Below are 23732 nucleotides of genomic sequence, written 5' to 3'. Positions count from 1 at the left end.
CGAAAGTTTATCATCCGAGATTTACAATCCAGAGATGTATGAGAGTATCAAGTGAAACGGCTTCATATTATTCTGAGCGTTATTATTTTCAACAGCAATTATTATTTTCAACAGCAATAAAGAGTAGTAAACATAAGTTCAACGTCCACGGTTGTTTTGATAGACACAATTCACTTCAATTAACTTCTCTCAACGATCTCCCTCATACGGGTTCAATCCTTCTTGACTGAATATCCCTCTATCTCATTTCCCCTGAAACGCCCCCCCCGCCTCTACTCAAAAAGTCGAAATCTGAAATGATATAAGTTTTAATTAACAGGATGTACGTCGACATCTCGCTTCAAAACATGTTTGTCTCCAACAAAGCGTAAAGAGTCCGGGACTCCGGTTTGCTGAATGGAAGATAATAAACCTAATGTACGCAAGGTTACGTTCACGCGAGTAATACGTATGGGTTGACGTGAAAAGAAGGCCTAACGGATTTGTTCGGAGTCATCCGGCTGAAACCAGTTTTTTGTCTCGTATGGTTTTTTTCTCGATTACCCCTCTTTAGGGCGTACGTTGCGTTGATCCTCCCCATTTCCTCCGTTCTGCGCCATGTTGCCATTCGACGTTGACGTCTGCATTCATTCAAAATTGAATATTCAGTTCATCCTGAGCGAATTAAGTTAATGGGGAGGATTCATTTTTCTAACGTGTTTGGTTATGCAATTTGATATTGAAATTCTCAATGAGGCTCATATCTGAATTTAAGATATACCCTATCGGCTTTGCGGCATTTATTCCACTTCGGGGATTTTCAGTAAATGATTGCTTTACTGAAAACCTCTTTATTCTCACCTCAGAGCTTGGGCTGTAGATTATGTAATATGTGTAATTCAGATTGAATGAGTTATTATTTAGGTGCAATAACAACACCTGAAACAATTGCATAAGCAGAAATTTGTGCTGGTTTTACAACCCTTTAGTTAAGACAGAAATCTCGAAAGTGTTTACACACCTTAACATATTTGCTATTGCGTTGAGTTCATTAGATTTTCTAGATTTTATGTTGCTTCTGTATCCATAATGGAATGTCATTCTCATTTTGTTGCTCTGATGAAGAAGTATAGGGTTGAATAGCTCGCTATCTAGGCAGCTGTCACTTGCGAAGCTATTTTCTTTTGACATTTGACAAGTATAAACTACGCCGCTAAAAATGCTTGAACAGTGCACTGAAATTCATTACAATTCACTTCAAAACTGATAGAAATTACAGTTCACTAAACCAAACCAATTTAGGTCGTCGTGAAGCACCTTTCCGATCGACCATTTGAGCTGTTGGGGCAAGTAATATGAAGAATCGATAATGAGTGCTTGGATCAATAACAAAAACATTACTTCTATAGCTTATGGCGTTGACGAAAACCAAGGTTTGTCAATTCCTCATCAATCTTGGGAATGAGAATTTTTATGGTCGGAATAAGGAGATATTGATTTCAACGAGTGCCTCACAAGTTACGAAACAATCGCAATTTTGCAAGAAAAGTTTCCTGGGCGTATTAACACAATTGGCCGCAGAGATCATGAAATTTAACACCTTTACAATTTTTATTTGGGTCTTCGACAATTCTGCATTATCGAGTTAAGACTGAAATGATAGAATTCGTGAAGTTTCCGAGTACAAAAAGCCAGAAATGTGCAAATTGATCTTGGAAATTGTCCCTGACGGTCATTTGGCTGATATCGTTCTCCATCATTAATGGCAAACCTTCCTTCTCACAATGAAATGAACATCCACTGTTTTCTCCTAAGATTTACTCGTTTTTTTTTATATCAAAATAGAACCTCTCATTGAAAAACTCTTCCTTTTACGTTTTGAGTGTTGCCGATTTCAAAAAAGGTTAAAGTTCCCTGTATATTCAATTCATCAGGTCTCAAGCCATTATTGATCAATTATACACTGAAAAGTTCTAATCAAATGTTTTGTTACAGCCGGTACAAGAGAAGGTGGTGTGTCTCCCAAGTTTCCTGTCATTGTGTTCATACATGGAGAAAGTTATGAATGGAATTCAGGCAATCCTTATGATGGAAGTGTTTTAGCGAGCTATGGACAACTTGTGGTGATCACTATCAACTATAGGTTGGGAATTTTAGGTAAGTGAAACATCTCATTTTTTCATAATAAATATGAGTACATTTCATGATGTTTGATTTCAATTTTGATTCAAATGTAATAACTTATAAGGAAATTCATCAAACCTATTACGAATGCATCAAGCTCCTGAATGAAAATCATAATTGAGATTCAAATGCTTCTTACATTTGTCTTTCTGTACTTCAGTTAGGTTCGAAATTTGGACTATACTTCCGTGAGCTATGGAAAGTAGCGTACTCTTCATAGCTTACTCAATTTCAAAACTATGTATTGCTCATATTGTGAGAAATATTATTTCATACGGCACTTTGTAGAGACCTTGCTTGGTAGACCAATGAAATTAGGCTATTGAGAATGTGTTTCAATGGAAATGAACAGATGCTGTCAACGAAGGCCATCTTGAATTGAAATAGGTATATAACTTGAATTATATAAATTTGTCCAGTTGTAGAAATGGTAAGTGTATTGTGCAACAAGTGGGGAAAGTCCAACTTATCTCACGAGTGTGGAAGTTTGTGACACGAGTCTAAAAGCCGAATGCCGCGAACACACGAGTGAGACAAGGACTTTCTTCACATATTGCACACTATACTTTTTTCACAACTGCACAAATTCAAATAATTCAAGTGATGTACCTAATTCAATTAGAAATGGCCTTAGTTGACATTATCTGTTCATTTCTTACGTTTCCATAGAAACAACTTCTCTAAAGCCCAATTTTATTGGTCTGACAAGCGACGTGTGATCAAAGTACCGTGTGAAATAATATATCTCACAGTATGAGTAATTAGTATATTGTGCAACAAATGGGAAAAGTCCAACTTTTCTCGCGAATGTGGAAGTTTGTGGCACAAGCCTGAAAAAGTCTTTCTCCACATGTTGAACTCTATACTTTTCCTACAACTGCACAAATTTCAATAATTCGAGTAATGAACTTGATTCAAATCAAAATGGCCTTCGTTTACAGTATGTGCTAATTTATTACGTTTCCATAGAAACGACTCAAAAGCCCAATTTTATTGGTCTACCAAGCGAGGTGTGGGCAAAGTGCCGTGGAGAATAATATTTCCCACAGTATGAGCAATACATAGTTTTGAAATTGAGTAAGCTGTGAAGAATACGCTACTTTCCATAGCTGTTATAGGAAAACATACTTTCGAAATTGAGTAAACTGAAAAGACTACACTACTTCCCGTAGCAGTTGTAGGAAAAAGTAAAGTGTGCAACATGTGAAGAAAGTACGTTTTTCACTCGTATATTTGCGGCATCCCCCTTTTAGGCTCGTGCCATAATGTTGGACTTTCCCCTCTTGTTGCACAATATACTAATGTGCAACGATCATAATATCCTCAAAGTTTATAATGCGCATAATTACGATTATATAACGAATAATATTTTAATTTATATAACAATAACCACTGCAGTTCGAGAAATTTAATGACAATGACAAAATCCAAGAACGTCAGGAAATTAACACAATATGGCAGAAGGAGAAACACCAATAGGATTATACCACTTCGTTTTTCCTTTCCTGGTTCATGAACCACGCGCAGAGTCAAACAAAGAGGAATAATGCCATCGACTTCCAATAATAACCGGAAAATGACTTCTGACGATATCTCTCCAATCGCACCAAGCTTATTATATCCCAAGATTTAATTCCCACCCTGTCGCCTCGTATTTTTCTGATCTATTTCCTAGAATATTTTCCGAATCGACGGCCTCTTTTCCTCGCGTATAATTTTCCAAACTTCCGGCCCCGGAAATGGATTATGAAATGACGACCCAGATTTTCGCTAGGAAAAGTTCTGCATTATTCATAGCGAATTTGCATATACACTCTTCTCTAATTCTATTTCGGCCAGGGACAAAAGCCGTTAGCGAATTGTCGCGAGAATTGCCGGATCTTTTAAATTTTAAATTCCGTATGCTTTGGAACTGAGTCTGGGGTCGGTGAACTGAACTGTAAAATTTCGAACGGTTCCTACAGACTTTGCCAATATTAGGAAAAATATTTCTGTGCCTTAGGGTTCGGACTGAATAAACTCATAAAAATCTCATTATAATTCTCAAGATATGTTATCAAAGACAAATATTACAGCGAATCTGTATCTATTTTTATTATGGCGTGTTGAAACAAACATCTACGCTTTCAAATTTCTATTCTCAATGTGACAAAATTTCCCTCACGTCATGAGATACAATGGCTATTATGAATACGAAACTTGAAAAACACGGAATCAAAGGGAATGAAGAGGCCAAACACTTGCCAGAAAAGGAGCACAAACTTCATTCATTGACCCGGAACATTTCTGTGGTATAGGTAAATGTATCTAACGGGTGTTTTTTTCTAGGTATATAACTTTAAATTGGCATTACTGTTCAAGATGGCGACCGATTTAACAGCTGTCAAGTGACTTATTCTCAGTTTGGTTTAGCAATTCATCATAAATAGATTCACGCCTGAACAAGGGCTTGCAAATAGTGCAATTTTATTTCGAAAATAATGGTTCTGTGGGGAATACGTATCGCGCACTACGTCCATTTTATTTTGTTTAGAGATGAAGCGCACTTCTGGTTGAATGGCTACGTCAACAAACAAAACTGCCGCATTTGGAGTTAAGCTAATCCTCAAGTGTATGTCGAAACACCGTTATATTCAGAAAAACTGACTGTTTGGTGCGCTTTATGGGCTGGTGGAATCATTGATCCGTACTTCTTCAAAAACGATGATGGCCAGAACGTTACAGTCAATGGTGATCGGTATAGAGCCATGATTACTAACTTTTTCATTCCTGAATTGAACAACCATGATGTCCAGGAGCTGTGGTTCCAACAAGACGGCGCAACATGTCACACAGCTCGTGCCACAATCGATTTATTGAAAGACTCGTTTGGTGACCGCCTAATTTCACGTTTTGGACCTGTGAATTGGCCTCCAAGATCTTGTGATTTAAAACCGCTAGACTACTTTCTGTGGGACGATGTGAAGTCATTGGTCTATGCGGATAAGCCACAAACCCTTGACCATTTGGAAGACAACATTCGCCATGTTATTGCCGATATACGGCCAGAAATGGTGGAAAAAGTCATCGAAAATTGGACGTCTAGATTGGACTACATCCGAGCCAGCCGTGGCGGTCATATGCCAGAAATCATATTTAAAATATAATGCCACAAGATTATCTTGCGGATAAATAATATTCATGTCAATCGAATAATTCATCGTTGTTTTATTGCAATTCAAAGTTCTATAGTTTTAAATAGAACACACTTTACAAGAAATGAAATCAGGAAAAGGAAAAACCCGAAAGGGAAACACTCTGGCGGAATCTTTTTGGGTTGGATAGTTCCAAAAAGTTTCTTCGGAACTTTGATACGGCGATATCTAAGATATAACTGAATATTTGCTATGCTACACCTCTCCACTGGATTCCTTACAAGGCATTGCCGCCTCAGAAAGCACCTCATGAGAATGAGTCTAGCAGAAAACGATGATTACAGATTCTGTAAGGAGGAGGAAGTAGCTTGTCACGGAATGCCTTGCCATCGGTAGCCAACGTAAAAAATGCTTTGCTCGAGGAACTTATGGAATTAAGGAAGTAATCTTCTTGAAGTCATCCCAGATACTAGAGTTCTTTAGAACTCTGGACCAGGAAGGCGAGCTGTAAACTACGACGACTATTGGTGAGAACTGCTCTAATGGAGGGGCACAATAGACCATAAGGTCGCGGTGCAATATAATTTCATCAGTCAAACCACAACATAAAGAAAAAATTTGCAAGTTTTTTTTTTAATCTGAAATACTGTGCAATCTAATTGCTCTCCAGAAAAGTTGATAGTATAATAATTTGATTGACTTTTTTAACGAGTTCATACAGAGAGAGAGAGAGAGAGAGAGAGAGAGAGAGAGAGAGAGAGAGAGAATGATGAAGAAAGATCCAATAATAAAAAATAAACTAGGTATAATTGAAATTTCATTTCAATCTCCTGCAGCGCTGAAAAATTAATAGCACAACGAATTACCAACCCCGATGCATCGAATACCCCTAAAATCCCCAGACTTTTCCCAAGGGCAACAAGACAGATCCCCAAACTCCCAAGTTTATATTATCTTGAATCTACTACATCTCGCGGAGGAATTTCTTCGACGTACAGAACTAATTGCACTGGGACGGAACCCCTCGGAGCTCCGGCCAACGACATTGCAGATGGAACATAAACTATTCATCCTTCGGAAAACATAAAACAGGAATATGCTTTTATTGTCACCAATGTAGTTTTATTTTTAATCCGTCGGCTTTAATCACGAGGTTAAGGGTTGAGGTTCAGTGACGGATCCTCCCTAAAATTTCCGACATTTTTAAAAATCTGCACATGCTGGGGAGGATCAGGCTGTTTGATAATGAAGAATCGGGAAGAAGATTCATTCATTCATTCAGATATACAGGGTGTTTCCTAAACATGCGGCAAAAATTCAGGGGGTTGTTCCTTGGACTATTTTAAGCATGTTTTGTCCCTAGATGATTTTTGAAAAACCTCTTTGTTTCGAAGATACAGGGCGAAAAACATTTTTCATATTTTTAAAATTAATAATAGTTTAAATAAAAATGCGTACCGCACTGTGTTTACTAAGTAGGTACAATTTATTTTTAAATTTGTTTAACAACATTCAAATTACTAAAAACGGCCAGTTTTTATTAGTTTATACCACTCCAGTAGAAAATGTGGAAGACTTGCGAAATCGGATCATTGCTGGGTGTAACTTAATAAGAAATGATCCTGGTGTTTTTGAAAGGGTTCGGCAGTCAATGAGGAGAAGATTGGATGCTTGTATGCTGGCTAGAGGTGGTCATTTTCAACAGTTTTTGTAGGTTGAGTTGAATTTTCATGTAATTTTTCATAATAAAATGTTATTATCTGAAATTTTGTTTCCCCTTTATCTTCGAAACAAATAGGTTTTTCAAAAATCATCAAAGGACAAAATATTCTTAGAATAGTCCAAGGAACAACCCCCTGAATTTTTGCCGTATGTTTAGGAAACACCCTGTATATACTTATCAGGCATTATATTTATCAACTACAAAAAAAACAAAATTCATTATCTTAATGTGGAAAGGCTAATGAGGTGATTGTTCATGAAATAGGGGAACACGTGTCTACGGTTAGCACTTCTATTTGAGGATGTGTCCTTATTCTTTCTCCTTCATTCATTTTCTTCTTCAAGGATCGAGGTGCTAATAACGAGTGTTTTTCTTCGAAGTATATAACTTTAAGTTGGCATTACTGTTCAAGATGGCGACCGATTTAACAGCTGATGTGATTTATTCTCAGTTTGGTTTGGCAATTCATTTTGAATAGACTCACGCCTGAACAATGCATGCAAATATGGCAATTTTATTTCGAAAATAATGGTTCTGTGCGGAATACGTATCGCGCACTACGTCCATTTTATTTTGTTTAGCGATGAAGCGCACTTCTGGTTGAATGGCTACGTCAACAAACGAAACTGCCGCATTTGGAGTGGAGGTAATCCTCAAGTGTATGTCGAAACACCGTTACATCCAGAAAAACTGACTGTTTGGTGCGCTTTATGGGCTGGTGGAATCATTGGTCCGTACTTCTTCAAAAACGATGATGGCCAGAACGTTACAGTCAATATTGATCGGTATAGAGCCATGATTACTAACTTTTTCATTGCTGAATTGAACAACCATGATGTCCAGGAGCTGTGGTTCCAACAAAACGGTTCTTTGACTGATATCGTTTCTGGTAAACCTTCCTTTCACAATACAAATCAACATCTATTGATTGCTTCCAAAATATACCAACTAGTTTTTTTTTATCAAAAGAAAACCTTTTATGAGAAAACCTGTTATGAAAGTATAATGTGTTAAATACTCATAGTGGCATATGAGTAGAAACAAGTATTTACTCCAATTGTTCATTTTAGGTAATAATATCGATGTGTTTATGGAAATATCGGGATGGGTCTCAGCCATCTCAACTAGAATTGAATCAATATCTCCGAATGCAATACCCATTCATAGCGGAAACAAAACAGCTAGTACTCGTACTGACTACAACATATCTCTTGCAGACACAATGTGTAGATAGTCCCAGTCCAAATTATCACAGTTCGACAGACGCCTCGAAAAATTCTATAAGGAAAATCACGCCTTGAAATAACCTTTTTGATTCAATATAAAATGAAACTTCTCATTGGAAAACACTTTTACTCCGATTGACAGCAAATATTGATTTTGCAGACACATAGCAATCAGCAAATTACTTTTCCTGTCTGGGCAGCAAAGTAACTACTTTTCCGCCTAGACAGCAAAGTGATTATTCTCATTGCAAATAAAACATTCGACATTTTCTGACAATCAATATTTTCTGCCACCTTCCTTATTTCTGGAGGAGTGAGTACTTCTCGCTATGACTGTCCATAATATAAATATCCGATATTTTTCCAAAAAACTGTCAGGTATTCCAGAACTTGACAAACTATAAGTATCATGGACATCTACATTTCTATAGCAACCAACCATTCCAGCAATTACGATTTTTGTCAAATTTCGTTTTAATTTATCACTAGAGGAAAAATAAAAAGATTGTGGGAATTGTAATAATTTACAGATAAAATGTCCTACATGTATCATTATAAACAATCAGAGAAAAAATTATATGTTCAAAGCAGCAAAGTACATTGACTACCTTAGCTGAATTCCTAGCCCCGCAACGCTCGGCTATGAACTATCAGCCGCGGCAGCCAATCTACTACTTTGCTTCCTAGTAAAACAAATAACTATTTTTTCATGTTCCTCAGCGTTCAATTTTCGAATATTCGCATCATCAATTAAAAATATCCAGTGGGTGCCATGACAACAAACTCACATCGATACTAATTAAAAAAAAACGCAAAATATCGAGTTTCAAAACAGGCAAACATAAAAACGAATGCACTTTCGATGTCAAAGTATTATTTTTCAATACGGCCGTGGTGGTTGAAATCATCAGCGCGGTGGAGCTCAGTGACGGATCAGTCCCATGGATTTTCGGACCTTTTCGAAACGCCACAATCAGGTTTTTATTGGGCGCGTCGCCCGGCTCCAGCCGGCCTGATATCGCTTTTAATCACAAGTTATAAAAAAAAGGCTAGATAATAAATGTTCGCACGCAGGCCGATAATAGGAGGCTGACGCGCGTTCCGCGTATACGTTGAATTGCGCAAATTTTCGGGTAACTGTCATTATATACGGTGGGATTTCGATGATTGGACTTGATTGCTGCACTGGAATAGCCGGAAGGATTAATTTTTGGTCGGAATTCTATGGGGCTTTTCTATTCGAGAATCATTCAACTGGTAACGAGAATTAAATATGTTATTTCGCACAGTCCGTTCCAGTCCAGAAAAAAAAAAGATTTTCGCAGTGAAATTGGCTGGAAACGTGTACCAGTGGATATACGGGGTGTTCCACCATTGACGCGACGCTCTATTACGATTAAGGGCTGTACAGGGTTATTCACTATCAATTACCCACCCTTTATCATCGTTATTATTGCCTACAGAAAAAAAGGTTGAATCTAAAAGTTGTGTATAAGCACACTAAATTTTGATAGAATGCTATCAAAAATCCAGTAGCGTGCAGATTTCAGGAGATACAAATTTTTCAATACTTTTTCAAATGGGACACCCTGTATTGTATTTTTGGAATGGTCTTTTTTCCTGATTTCAAAAATATACCATATGTTACCCCTATCTTATACCGTTTTCGAGTTATTAGCCTTAACATAACTCAATCATAAGCTTAAGATGAAACTATAATTTTTATGGTCATGTTCATGCACGCCACTTAAGGACTTAAGTGTCATGTTTTAATAACTGGTCAAATGTTGTTCGTACACATGCTCGTACAACCATAGAAGAAGCCTTCGATTCTGGTATACAAGTAGTACGAATACTATGATTTGATTCCTCTTCTAAATTCAAAGGCAATGGTTCACGTCTCGTTGATAGATTAGATGAAGGTATGTACTAATTGCCAAACTGCAAGCATTTTCATGATCTACATAGTCGAATCGATCAATAAAATGATATAATAGTCCCATGAAGGAACTTTTATTTTTCTTTCAATTTTCTAAGTGAAAATGGAAAATTTTTCGATGAAAAATTTTTCAGGTGAGATCGAAACTTGGCCAATCAGGGATCGTCAGTTCTGGCATTGCTCACCTATTTTGCGTGGACCTAAAAGTTTTGAGGAAATTTGAACTCGAAATTCGTCACTGACCCCTCAAATAAAAATGTTTTTTGAACATCGGGTTCTGATCTGAAACATATTGAGGTTTCGATGGCGTAGCTTACGTCTAGAAGAAGTTGCAGCCTTGGGAATTTCATCCTTTTTATCTCGAAAATTTCAGATTTTCACCTATAATTTCTGAAATAATGTACAAATTGCCAAACTGCAAGCATTTTCATGATCAACATAGTGGAATCTTTCGATAAAATGGTAAATTTTTAATTTTTTTCAGTTTTCTAAGGGTAAGGTACTTATGGAGAATTTTACGAAAATTTTTAACAAGAAATTTTTCAGGGAGATCGAAATTCTGCTAACTGGCTATTTGTAGACATTGACTGTTCAACAGAAATTCCAGATATTTGCCAGTGTTTTCTGAATACGGTACCATACTTGTCAATAATGAACGTCTATTATTCCAGAAAATAAAGCTTCAACCTTTCCTTTACTCAAGTCGAGTTATAATGACTTTTCAAAATGCTGATCATGAATCGTTGTTTCAACAGTAGCTGGTATTGCATCTTCATCCGTAACTTATGATTGGTTTATTGCTTTCTGGGACTTATGATTGGTTTATTGCTTTCTGGGACGTTCCAAATGACGTTTGTCTTTTCTATTTGCGGGAAGGAAATTCGTCATCACTTGTACCTTGAAACCATTTTTGCTTGTAATCTATTCGGATAATGGAGCACTAAAAAGAACTTCTCAAATGTTTTGATGCCGTCCTCACACCATCCACAATTTCGCAAATTTTGGTATGTTTTCCGTGTCATCGTCAGCAGAAATCACAGAACGAAATCAATTATTTCGATATCCACGAGGTTAAACAATGCTAACAAATCGAAAGTTCATTGCAACGGTGTTGCCATTATTTCATAATTATACTGGCCGTATATAATGACTAAGCTGTTGAATGGCTCTCTGTCAATATTTCACCGTGAACGACCAGCTGGGGATTATTCCAATTCAAGTGTTTTAATCACCTTCCATATCGGGGTTTCATTACATAAATTCATGATCCGAAATTTGACCGATTCAGTAGCGGCTCGGTGAAGAAAGTTATCCGCTCAAAATAGTCTGAATGGAAGTGATGGAAATCAATAACGGCTTCATCTAGATAGTACGAGAAAGAAAGAAATTTTCTTTTTATGACTGGATATTTTTTATGTAGACTTTCTGCTATGCAGTTAAATCTCGATTCACTACGAGGAATGATCTCCAAGTCGAATGATACAGTGATAAACATAAAGTTTGCAAGTTGTGGATATCATTATTTCCTTTGAAATGAATCTCTACTACCAATAATGATTAATTCTCCCATACTTCCGGTTTTCGCATCATCGTAGAACACATCTTTCTGCAATATCCTAGAATCACGTACAATGCGTTTATTATCAGATGAGCTTTCAATTGAGTTTTATGACTGTCACTAGCCCTGTCCTTTTATTGTTGTGAAATAAGTGGATCTGAAAAGATGTGGATTCTTTTCATATTAGACCGATTATAACGTCCCCCTTTGTTTTATATGTATATCGTGAGAGGGCGCTGAGAGATATACTGGATTACAGTGACTTAATAAACCACAGTGGCGACAAGCGTGGTCTCGTTTTTGATTGGCTGAGCCTAAATATGGCGGCTATTTGTTTACATTCTCCATTTACCTAATTTTTGGGACTTATTCAGAAGGTAAAGCCCATTGACGAATTGTCGCCAATATGTTCAATTAAGTCACTATATACTGGCTTAGTGTTACTTGATGAAACATAATGGCGTTGATTCGTTCAAATTGAGCCTAAAAATGGCGATTGAGGACAGAGAACCAAAGAACAAGAATACAATTGACTTAACTCAGCTAATCAAAAACGAGACCACGCTTGTCGCCACTGTGATTTATTAAGTCACTCTGTACTGGATATACATTATTTGAGAGTAATGGATATGAAAGATTCAACGAATCCATTGGTCCAAGAATTTTTCAATTTACTCAAATAATTTATTTAAGTACAAAAAACTAAGATACAAAAACGCAGCAAATTCTAAAATTGAGTTAATTTTTTGCCTTTCAGGGCATAATTTCTGACATTCAGCCTTTGAAATTTTATGCAAATAGATAGACGAAGGAAAGTAGTGATTTTCTGTTCAATTTGAGATCTGCACATTTAGAAAACGAAATTCCAAGAGACTTCCAGAGAATTATGACTTCTATCAAATCCAAAATATCATGATAAACTCCTCCTCCTAAGTGCCCTTCTCATGTGAGGTTGGTGGTCAACATGGCATATGTATCTCTGTCCATCCTCAATCCTCTATCCATAAACTAGAAGAATGAAATTAGCGAAAGAACGGACATGGAGTCACGAGCTTTTGAGTTCTCGTCATTCTATGTAATTCTACATATTCAAGCTCCCAACCCGATCTTGTCAAGGAATTATTGCATAATTCTGTTTTAATATAGTCTGTTTTGTAGCTCGAAAGTTTGTAATTGTTATTCATCATCTACTCCCAAATCTCATTTCCATAGGTTTTGAAACTACGAAAATATGGGTCTTTCCATTAGAGAGTTGTGGTGTTCTCGGATGGCCATACAGTCGCAAAATAATCGAGAGATCTGTCTTGCAAATAAATATTTTGTTGAACCAATAATGCTTGATTCATTCTCGATAAATTTCTTTAACTGAAATAATTTGTGTCTAGTCAAAATAATGTTTTCATTATTTATTCTGTCAATAATTCTCGTTGCTAATTTTTCAATCTAATAATTAATAAATGGATGAAAACCTCCTAACCGAATCAATTCATCCTTGTCCCTCTACATAATTGCCCCTAATTACGAATTTCCTGATAAAGCCCTCAATACCATGTTAATTAATTATTCGGCTTTTATTTGCCACGAAAGCTACAAACTGTAAGTACTTCGCGGTCCTTTCATGTTCCCGGGCAAGGATCAAACGAATATCGAGTGCAATTAGTTCAACTCTCCAGTCGAGCGGCTATTCAAGGATCTTAATGGCCCTCTTTCCATCGATGCAATAAATATCGTCGATATTGAAATGCATGGGAATTTTCCTAATAAGCCCCTAGATGGCTCAACCATGTTTACGTCGATTAACAAGTACAACAACTTGGTTGAACCTTTTCTGAGCTTTAGATTTTGCTATTGACTATTGAATGTGGTATACGCACTACGAAGGTCAAGCTTATGTTGAAAATACAGTCGATAAAATAAATCCATAGAGGGTTTCCTGAATTGGAGGTAAATGAGAGATTCCTTGAATAATTTCGAGAAAAGAGTCTATGGTTCACGTATTCAACATATGGAAAATTCCTAGGATTTTTCATTCGAAACTAGTAACTGTTAAATGCCAAATGTTTTCAGTGGAACACATGTTTTTAATTAATTTTCGAAGCTTTGCATGCCCTACCGCCCTTTGTATTTTGTATTATGATAGGTAATCTTTCATCGATCGTACGCTGTGTGTTTGTGTGCAATATCTGTTTATTAGAATTAACTTTTTATTTGATTGTACCACTGACAATCGTCTGACATATATATGTTTTCACATAGCATACTCAACAACAACTAACTATAACATACTGATATGCACAATTATATTTCATTAAACACTGTGTATTGTGAAAGTGAATATCAGATATATCACGCATCCAGAAATAAATCAAGATACCTACAGCGTAAGTAGCTATTTTATTTAATTAAAAACCTTAAAAAAAACGGCATAATATTATATAATGAAATATATCAATGTTCTTCCTTCAATAGAAATTATTTTTTTTTTAACACGATTACTAGATTTTTCATCGGAAGTGTAAAGTTCTGTATTTTCATCGGATCTTTGAAAAATTTTCTATTATCATAGTGCTTTTGAAATATTTCAAATTTACTTATCGCGGATTATGAAACCGAGAGCTCACAAAATTCAATAAGATTTGATAATTCATAAACTATGATTCCCAATTCCGAAATTTGTTAATAATTTAGAACTGTTGTCAATTTTCAAGACAAAGCAAGAAAGGACATAAAGGAGGCCACTACGATAATACAAATATTCACAAAGGCCCAGGATTTCAATAAATTGGGGAAAGTGGTTATGACTCAATGGAATTTTTTTTCAAATAATAAAGTAACTAAGTATTAGAGTTGTTGATAGCATATCAATATATTCAAATATTCATTAAAAAAAAAGTCGGTATATATTTTGGACAACACTTTATTAATTTCAATAATACATCCTACTATAATACATGAATAATTACAATACAACATTAAATTACAATAAGTACAAACATAGCTATATCACATTCTTTTTCAAGTGATACAATAGGTTTTGTTCCTTGTATCTTATTTTGAAAAGAAGAAGTTTACTCATCCATTACATTTAGTAATGAATCATTCAATTGCTCGCTTCGGTGATTTGTAGCGAAATGAATGGTGTCTAGGACGAAACCAATCTTCTTTTTTCGGGCTCAAATCATACTGATTGAATTTTTCAGTATTTAAACCTCTGTTGATTCTTCTTGCCGTCAACTCCAGGATATTCTTGATCATTGATGCTTTTTTCAAACATATATTCAAATATTCTGTGTTCAATTCGTCATCTGTTTTTTTTGTCGTTTCATCCTCGGGCTCTAAGTTATTTGCTTTATTTTCTCCTGAAATGTCATCGCTTTGTAGTGGAGATCCAGGGATTTCTGCTCTCGATCTTATATTCGTTAGTTCAATTAATTCTTTTTCTCGTAGCTTTCTCACTTTGGTAAGGATATCCTTGACCTGTATTGTTCTCCTCATGTTTTTCATTGAATTATTTTTCAATTTGGCCAATCCGGTTTCATCAAGCCAATCAAAAATCACCTTCTTATTACTCATTGTGTTCTTTTCGGACAATTTTCGATTACAAGAAAACAGAACTGAATAATTTTCCTAACAGATGGCAAACGCTTGCACTACGGGGTACACTATATCTATATATTAAGAAAAAAGAACAAAATAATTTTTCTAACAGATGGCATACGCTTGCACTACGGGATACTATATATCTGAAGTAATTTCTGATTTGCACAGATCTTATAAAGGTAGTAGGTACTCTTATCATTAACAAAGTGTTTTTCTATAAAAGTCCATTAAGTCTACATCAGCTCTCATTGGCTAGTACTCGTGAAGGTAAGACGTAGGGACTAGTGCGCATGACCGATCCCCCTCTCCAAAGTGAAAGCGAGGTAATTAGTGGTAATGACACATCATTATCTGTTATCATTCTGAGCGAATCAACCAAGCGAAAGTAAACAGAAAGTTAAGATAAGAAGAGTGGTTATCTGAAATGGATAAAACCATTCAATATTTTGTGACCTTGGGCAATTATTTGCTCAAGAACAAAGTAGACATCGATTATATATGTGAGCAATTACATAGATGTGTGTGGAAATTGAAAAATAATGAAAAAAAAAAAGAAGATAAATTCAAGGAAGTAGAAGGCTAACCAGCCTGTAAAAAACCTAAGAAGACGACCCCAAAGCCCCTCCAAGAAACGAAGAGAGAAGCGGTGAAAACAACGAACTCGTTCAAGATACTTAGCGAGGATGAGATAGAAATTGACAATGATAAGAAAAAATTTAGGAAGAAACGAAAATGGACAGAAAAGAGAAGACAAATAAAGTGAATGAAACACAAAAGCAGGTAAAATCCAAAATATAACAGAAAATGGGAAAACAACCAAAAATGTGACAAGTTAAAGAATCGCACAATTGATTTTAAATAATAAAAACAGATGGAATTACGTAAAGAAGATCATCAAAAACAGATAAAATGTAAAAAAAGTGAAACTAGTTGCGCAAGAGATAAAAATTGAACCAAAGCTAGGATGACAACCGGGCACTGTATAAAATCCTACGAGTAGAAGATAAAGAATTCCATACTTTCGAATTGAAGTGAAGTGAAAAGAAATTAAAAGTTATATAATCAAAGGTCATACCAAGAGTGCTGCAATTATTCTAGATAAAATCACTCGTCCTAACGGACTCGTGATTTTATCTATATTCGGTTTGTTTTCATGTTTTTGCCAAATAAACAAGTTTTAGCGGAAAAGAAAAAATTATTGATAATATTCTAAGTTTGAATGAAGAAAATAAAAAATTATCGGATAAAATTTGAAGAACGAGTTGTATTTGAGAGGATTATTTTTTCAACAATTTGAATGTTCCATATTTTGTTGGGTGATGGCACTGATACGGTTAGTGTTCATTTCTCAATAATGCACTTTAAGTTGTCAATAAGGACGAATTCAAAGTAATATTTTGACGTTTCAATGTAAACATAGTATTATCGATGAGGAGATTGTCGTAAGTAATCTTCATCATTTTGTCATTTTGATGCACGAGTGTAATTCGGGGGAATATTTCCCGAATAAACTGTTACATTACTTGTCAAACTGATTTAGAATGGAATTACCATAGATTCGAACTGTGTAAGATGCATAGAAACTATGCATCTATAAACAGAACAATTATCGCAGTGCACCTTCGGTGTCGGGCTCTTTCTCCAAAAATGAAAATGAACTCATGCAGTTTTTATGACAACACGCTGTCATGCAAAATTATCGGTAATTTTGATGCACTTGTGCAATTACTTACGAATATTTCCCTCCTGTCAAAAGTTCTATGTATATGGAGAACAATTATCGAAAATTACAGCGATAATTGCATTGTAGGAAGCGAAACTGCACTGCGATAATTGTTCTGTTCATAGATGCATAGTTTCTATGCATCTTACACAGTTCGAATCTATGGCAATTCCATTCTAAATCAGTTTGACAAGTAATGTAACAGTTTATTCGGGAAATATTCCCCCGAATTACACTCGTGCATCAAAATGACAAAATGATGAAGATTACTTACGACAATCTCCTCATCGATAATACTATGTTTACATTGAAACGTCAAAATATTACTTTGAATTCGTCCTTATTGACAACTTAAAGTGCATTATTGAGAAATGAACACTAACCGTATCAGTGCCATCACCCAACAAAATATGGAACATTCAAATTGTTGAAAAAATAATCCTCTCAAATACAACTCGTTCTTCAAATTTTATCCGATAATTTTTTATTTTCTTCATTCAAACTTAGAATATTATCAATAATTTTTTCTTTTCCGCTAAAACTTGTTTATTTGGCAAAAACATGAAAACAAACCGAATATAGATAAAATCACGAGTCCGTTAGGACGAGTGATTTTATCTAGAATAATTGCAGCACTCTTGGTATGACCTTTGATTATATAACTTTTAATTTCTTTTCACTTCACTTCAATTCGAAAGTATGGAATTCTTTATCTTCTACTCGTAGGATTTTATACAGTGCCCGGTTGTCATCCTAGCTTTGGTTCAATTTTTATCTCTTGCGCAACTAGTTTCACTTTTTTTACATTTTATCTGTTTTTGATGATCTTCTTTACGTAATTCCATCTGTTTTTATTATTTAAAATCAATTGTGCGATTCTTTAACTTGTCACATTTTTGGTTGTTTTCCCATTTTCTGTTATATTTTGGATTTTACCTGCTTTTGTGTTTCATTCACTTTATTTGTCTTCTCTTTTCTGTCCATTTTCGTTTCTTCCTAAATTTTTTCTTATCATTGTCAATTTCTATCTCATCCTCGCTAAGTATCTTGAACGAGTTCGTTGTTTTCACCGCTTCTCTCTTCGTTTCTTGGAGGGGCTTTGGGGTCGTCTTCTTAGGTTTTTTACAGGCTGGTTAGCCTTCTACTTCCTTGAATTTATCTTCTTTTTTTTTTTCATTATTTTTCAATTTCCACACACATCTATGTAATTGCTCACATATATAATCGATGTCTACTTTGTTCTTGAGCAAATAATTGCCCAAGGTCACAAAATATTGAATGGTTTTATCCATTTCAGATAACCACTCTTCTTATCTTAACTTTCTGTTTACTTTCGCTTGGTTGATTCGCTCAGAATGATAACAGATAATGATGTGTCATTACCACTAATTACCTCGCTTTCACTTTGGAGAGGGGGATCGGTCATGCGCACTAGTCCCTACGTCTTACCTTCACGAGTACTAGCCAATGAGAGCTGATGTAGACTTAATGGACTTTTATAGAAAAACACTTTGTTAATGATAAGAGTACCTACTACCTTTATAAGATCTGTGCAAATCAGAAATTACTTCAGATATATAGTATCCCGTAGTGCAAGCGTATGCCATCTGTTAGAAAAATTATTTTGTTCTTTTTTCTTAATATATAGATATAGTGTACCCCGTAGTGCAAGCGTTTGCCATCTGTTAGGAAAATTATTCAGTTCTGTTTTCTTGTAATCGAAAATTGTCCGAAAAGAACACAATGAGTAATAAGAAGGTGATTTTTGATTGGCTTGATGAAACCGGATTGGCCAAATTGAAAAATAATTCAATGAAAAACATGAGGAGAACAATACAGGTCAAGGATATCCTTACCAAAGTGAGAAAGCTACGAGAAAAAGAATTAATTGAACTAACGAATATAAGATCGAGAGCAGAAATCCCTGGATCTCCACTACAAAGCGATGACATTTCAGGAGAAAATAAAGCAAATAACTTAGAGCCCGAGGATGAAACGACAAAAAAAACAGATGACGAATTGAACACAGAATATTTGAATATATGTTTGAAAAAAGCATCAATGATCAAGAATATCCTGGAGTTGACGGCAAGAAGAATCAACAGAGGTTTAAATACTGAAAAATTCAATCAGTATGATTTGAGCCCGAAAAAAGAAAATTGGTTTCGTCCTAGACACCATTCATTTCGCTACAAATCACCGAAGCGAGCAATTGAATGATTCATTACTAAATGTAATGGATGAGTAAACTTCTTCTTTTCAAAATAAGATACAAGGAACAAAACCTATTGTATCACTTGAAAAAGAATGTGATATAGCTATGTTTGTACTTATTGTAATTTAATGTTGTATTGTAATTATTCATGTATTATTGAACTTAATAAAGTGTTGTCCAAAATATATACCGACTTTTTTTTTTAATGAATATTTGAATATATTGATATGTTATCAACAACTATAATACTTAGTTACTTTATTATTTGAAAAAAAATTCCATTGAGTCATAACCACTTTCCCCAATTTATTGAAATGCAGGGCCTTTGTGAATATTTGTATTATCGTAGTGGCCTCCTTTATGTCCTTTCTTGCTCTGTCTTGAAAATTGACAGTTCTAAATTATTAACAAATTTCGAAATTGGGAATCATAGTTTATGAATTATCAAATCTTATTGAATTTTGTGAGCTCTCGGTTTCATAATCCGCGATAAGTAAATTTGAAATATTTCAAAAGCACTATGATAATAAAAAATTTTTCAAAGATCCGATGAAAATACAGAACTTTCTACTTCCGATGAAAAGTCTACTAATCGTGCTGAAAAAAAATTAATTTCTAGTGAATGAAGAACATTGAAATATTTCATTTTATAATATTATGCCGGTCTTTTTTTAAGGTTTTTCAATTAAATAAAATAGCTATTTACCGAATGCAGTATTTCAAAGAAAACACGCTGGAATGCGAAATTATCCGGTCATTTTGATGCACGAGTGTAATTCGGGGGAATATTTCCCGAATAAACTGTTACATCACTTGTCAAACTGATGTAAAATGAAATTGCCATAGATTCGAACTGTGTAAGATGCATAGAAACTATGCAACTATGCATCTATGAACAGAACAATTATCGCAGTGCAGTTTCGCTTCCTACAATGCAATTATCGCTGTAATTTTCGATAATTGTTCTCCATATACATAGAATTTTTGACAGGAGGGAAATATTCGCTGTAATTTTCGATAATTGTTCTCCATATACATAGAATTTTTGACAGGAGGGAAATATTCAGTCATATTGTTTCATCAAGGGTGTCGATGTTGAAACAAATCAAAGAATTTCACCTGCCTGAATAATATAGGTAGACATTATGTACAAATACGTTACTATTCGACAACTAATGTAATCAAACGGTATTCCCAAACCTTTGAAACGGTTCGTACACTATGTCTTTGACACTGGATTATTCAATCGATCGGAAAATTTCCTCCGTTCTCCTATGTAGACTAAAGTCGACTGATACCTCCTCTCTCTCGAAGATTTAATCGATTGCTACCAGTTAGAGTCACGGGAGGAAATCCAATTTAGGGGACGTAGTGTACAGCTTCCGTTGTTCGTCCCAAATTGACTACATTTTTATATCGGCCCTGGCTCTGGAAACTCCGACAATTAAGGAGAGAGGAAAGTTTCCACCTTGAACAAGGGACTGATTGCAGCCGGCCAGATTGTTACCGAATTTCGCAGTTTGGAAAATTGGCAACGAGTTCGCGACGTAAGTCCGAAGAGTTGTTATGTACTTTTCCGACGCGTCGCGTTATGTGAATCGAACGAAGTTTTCCTATAATATTTCTTTGGGCAATTTCGAAGATTCCTATTCAGTTTTTGCTTCGATTCAAGTTGAGAAGTTGCTAGTAGAGGGTGTTTTTTTTAGAGCTATAGAACTTTAAATTGCAATAAAACAACGATGGATTATTCGATTGACATGAATTTTATTTATCCGCAAGATAATCTTGTGGCATTACATTTTAAATATGATTTCTGGCATATGACCGCCACGGCTGGCTCGGATGTAGTCCAATCTGGACGTCCAATTTTCGATGACTTTTTCCAACATTTGTGGCCGTATATCGGCAATAAAACGGCGAATTTTGTCTTCCAAATGGTCAAGGATTTGTGGCTTATCCGCATAGACCAATGACTTTACAGCACCACAGAAATCACAAGATCTTGGAGGCGAATTCACAGGTCCAAAACGTGAAATTAGGCGGTCACCAAACGTGTCATTCAATAAATCGATTGTGGCACGAGCTGTGTGACATGTTGCGCCGCCTTGTTGGAACCACAGCTCCTGGACATCATGGTTGTTCAATTCAGGAATGAAAAGTTAGTAATCATGGCTCTATACCGATCACCATTGACTGTAACGTTCTGTCCATCATCGTTTTTGAAGAAGTACGGACCAATGATTCCACCAGCCCATAAAGCGCATCAAACAGTCAGTTTTTCTGGATGTAACGGTGTTTCGACATACACTTGAGGATAAGCTTCACTCCAAATGCGGCTGTTTTGTTTGTTGACGTAGCCATTTAACCAGAAGTGCGCTTCATCGCTAAACAAAATAAAATGAACGTAGTGCGCGATACATATTCCGCACAGAACCATTATTTTCTAAATAAAATTGCACTATTTACAAGCGTTGTTCAGGCGTCTATACGTGATGAATTGCCAAACCAAACTGAGAAAAAATCATTTGACAGCGGTCAAATCGGTCGCCATCTGGAACAGTAATGCCAACTTAAAGTTATATACCTCGAAAAAAACACCCATTACAATTCGGAAGGTCTTGAAAATAATAGAATGACAATATTTATTGATCTCAAAACTGACATGAAATAACTGAAAAACAAGGAACGAAAATATCAATAAAGTAAGGAACGCAAGAGTTTTCGAATTGAAGAAATTATTGGTATTCATAATACTCTGCTGTATAGGCACAACTTCCGGTTGTTCTTCTCACTGTTGGCAATTCGAGATGGAATTTAGCTTCTTGCCTTCGCGTGAACTGAATTTCAAATATTAATGGAATTTTCACACGAAAATCGCCCCTCGAAAATGAAAAACTTTTCTCCGAGGTGCTCTGCTCAGATACCGAACCTCCAAAGGGTTCAGGAGCCAAAGCAACAAGCACAGTCTCTCATTTCATCGACTGCTTTATCTCCTTCAAGAAAACTTGAAATTAAAAAACTTCCTGATTCATTTCGAACATAGCGAAGAATATAATTAAACTGGGTTGTTTAATAACGAAGGCCCTCAAGGTATGTAAAATAAGAAGGTAGTTAATTCAGAAAATCGTTTTGGACTTTGATTATCGCTATGTAAGTCTGGAAATGCAATTTTTGCGTCTTGTAAACGATATTCTGACTGTAATGATGAGGATTTTAATAGATGCGGCTCCTGCTACTCCAATTAAGTCTCGTTTTCTGATTCTGTTTCTGCAATAATGAGAAAAAGTCCAATTTTGCAATGGAGATTACACTGTATATTGTCCCATTTTTCAATAGGCGGATCTCACCGGCATATAACTGAACTTTCTCGAATAAATACTTGATGAAAAGTTGTGATTTTTGATTCTTGTCTATATTTTCATTACTTTATTTCAAATGATCTGTGAAAATATGACTCGATTCAATGTTATCGAAGGTAAAAACTTTGTTTTCTGCCCATATTCGTTATGGTTCATAAAAAGTTCACAGAGGAAAGTATGCTAACCAATATCAATACCAAACTTTTAACAGTACAAAACTCCTACACCTAGGTTTATCGTTTCTCACTAGAACTTTTCACAGAAACAAACAGGTCTGTCGATGACCTGTAGGATATCTAGGATTCACTATTCGACATATTTCCACTGTAAACAAAGAGAAAATGGTCCATGAGAAACAAAATTATTGATTGGTCAACTGCAGCTAGTCATGTTATAACGGTGGTTCTTCCTAAAGTTAATTTTGACTTCGGAAAAATGTATAGCACAATATATGAAAATGGGAAAGTACTGAAGTCAAGTCGGAGGCTTTTTAATGCTTCATATGAGAAGTAATTAATGAATTACTTCTTTATACGCGCACGAATGAATAAATGCCCAAAACCTCCTGACTTTAGGTCAGAGCTTTCTTCTGATGCTCTGCTCGAAGATTCTATGATTTTGATGACAGGATCTAGATAAAATCTCGCATAAAGCTTGAAATTTTCATGTGTTATGCACTTGCAGAACCTCAACTCAGTAGTGTCACAAATATATTAGGTTTTATTTCATTATTTTTTTTTCAACAATGACTAAGACCTTCTTGGTAATATTTGATTCATTCACTAAAATGTGGACAAGTGTGAGCTAACCTTACAACTATCAGGGTATCATAGGTCAAGTAGTGGATGTAACTCATCACGAATAGAAATGAAAATTCCGCGAACAAGAGTTCGTCTATTTCAGTATGTTCACTTATTAAGCGAAAACTATTTTTTATTGCATTTCATTGCTTGTGCGTCTAGAATGTTATTTTTTTATGTATTATTTGCATAGTGTAATGAATATAGTAAGAGGAAGTATACGCAACTTTTAGATGTCCCCAACATGGTTAGATTAAGTTGTCAGATTGTGATATATGTACAAATCCACAAT

At 35.4% G+C, this 23732-nt stretch overlaps 1 protein-coding gene across 1 annotated transcript in view; it reads left to right on the top strand.

The window, feature by feature from the left end:
* The first annotated feature begins 1348 nt into the window (after positions 1-1348).
* Positions 1349-23732, top strand: part of LOC123678731 (neuroligin-4, X-linked) — a 145357-nt gene continuing 122973 nt past the window's right edge. The window contains exons 1-2 of the mRNA XM_045615888.1: positions 1349-1412; positions 1975-2136. Of these exons, the coding sequence (XP_045471844.1) occupies positions 1349-1412; positions 1975-2136 (226 nt within the window). The remainder of the gene's footprint in view (positions 1413-1974; positions 2137-23732) is intronic.

The sequence above is a fragment of the Harmonia axyridis genome, chromosome 4 (genome assembly GCF_914767665.1).
Source record: "Harmonia axyridis chromosome 4, icHarAxyr1.1, whole genome shotgun sequence".
NCBI lineage: Eukaryota > Metazoa > Arthropoda > Insecta > Coleoptera > Coccinellidae > Harmonia > Harmonia axyridis.
Note: the sequence above shows the minus strand (reverse complement) of the source record. Positions and strands in the feature narration are given on the sequence as shown.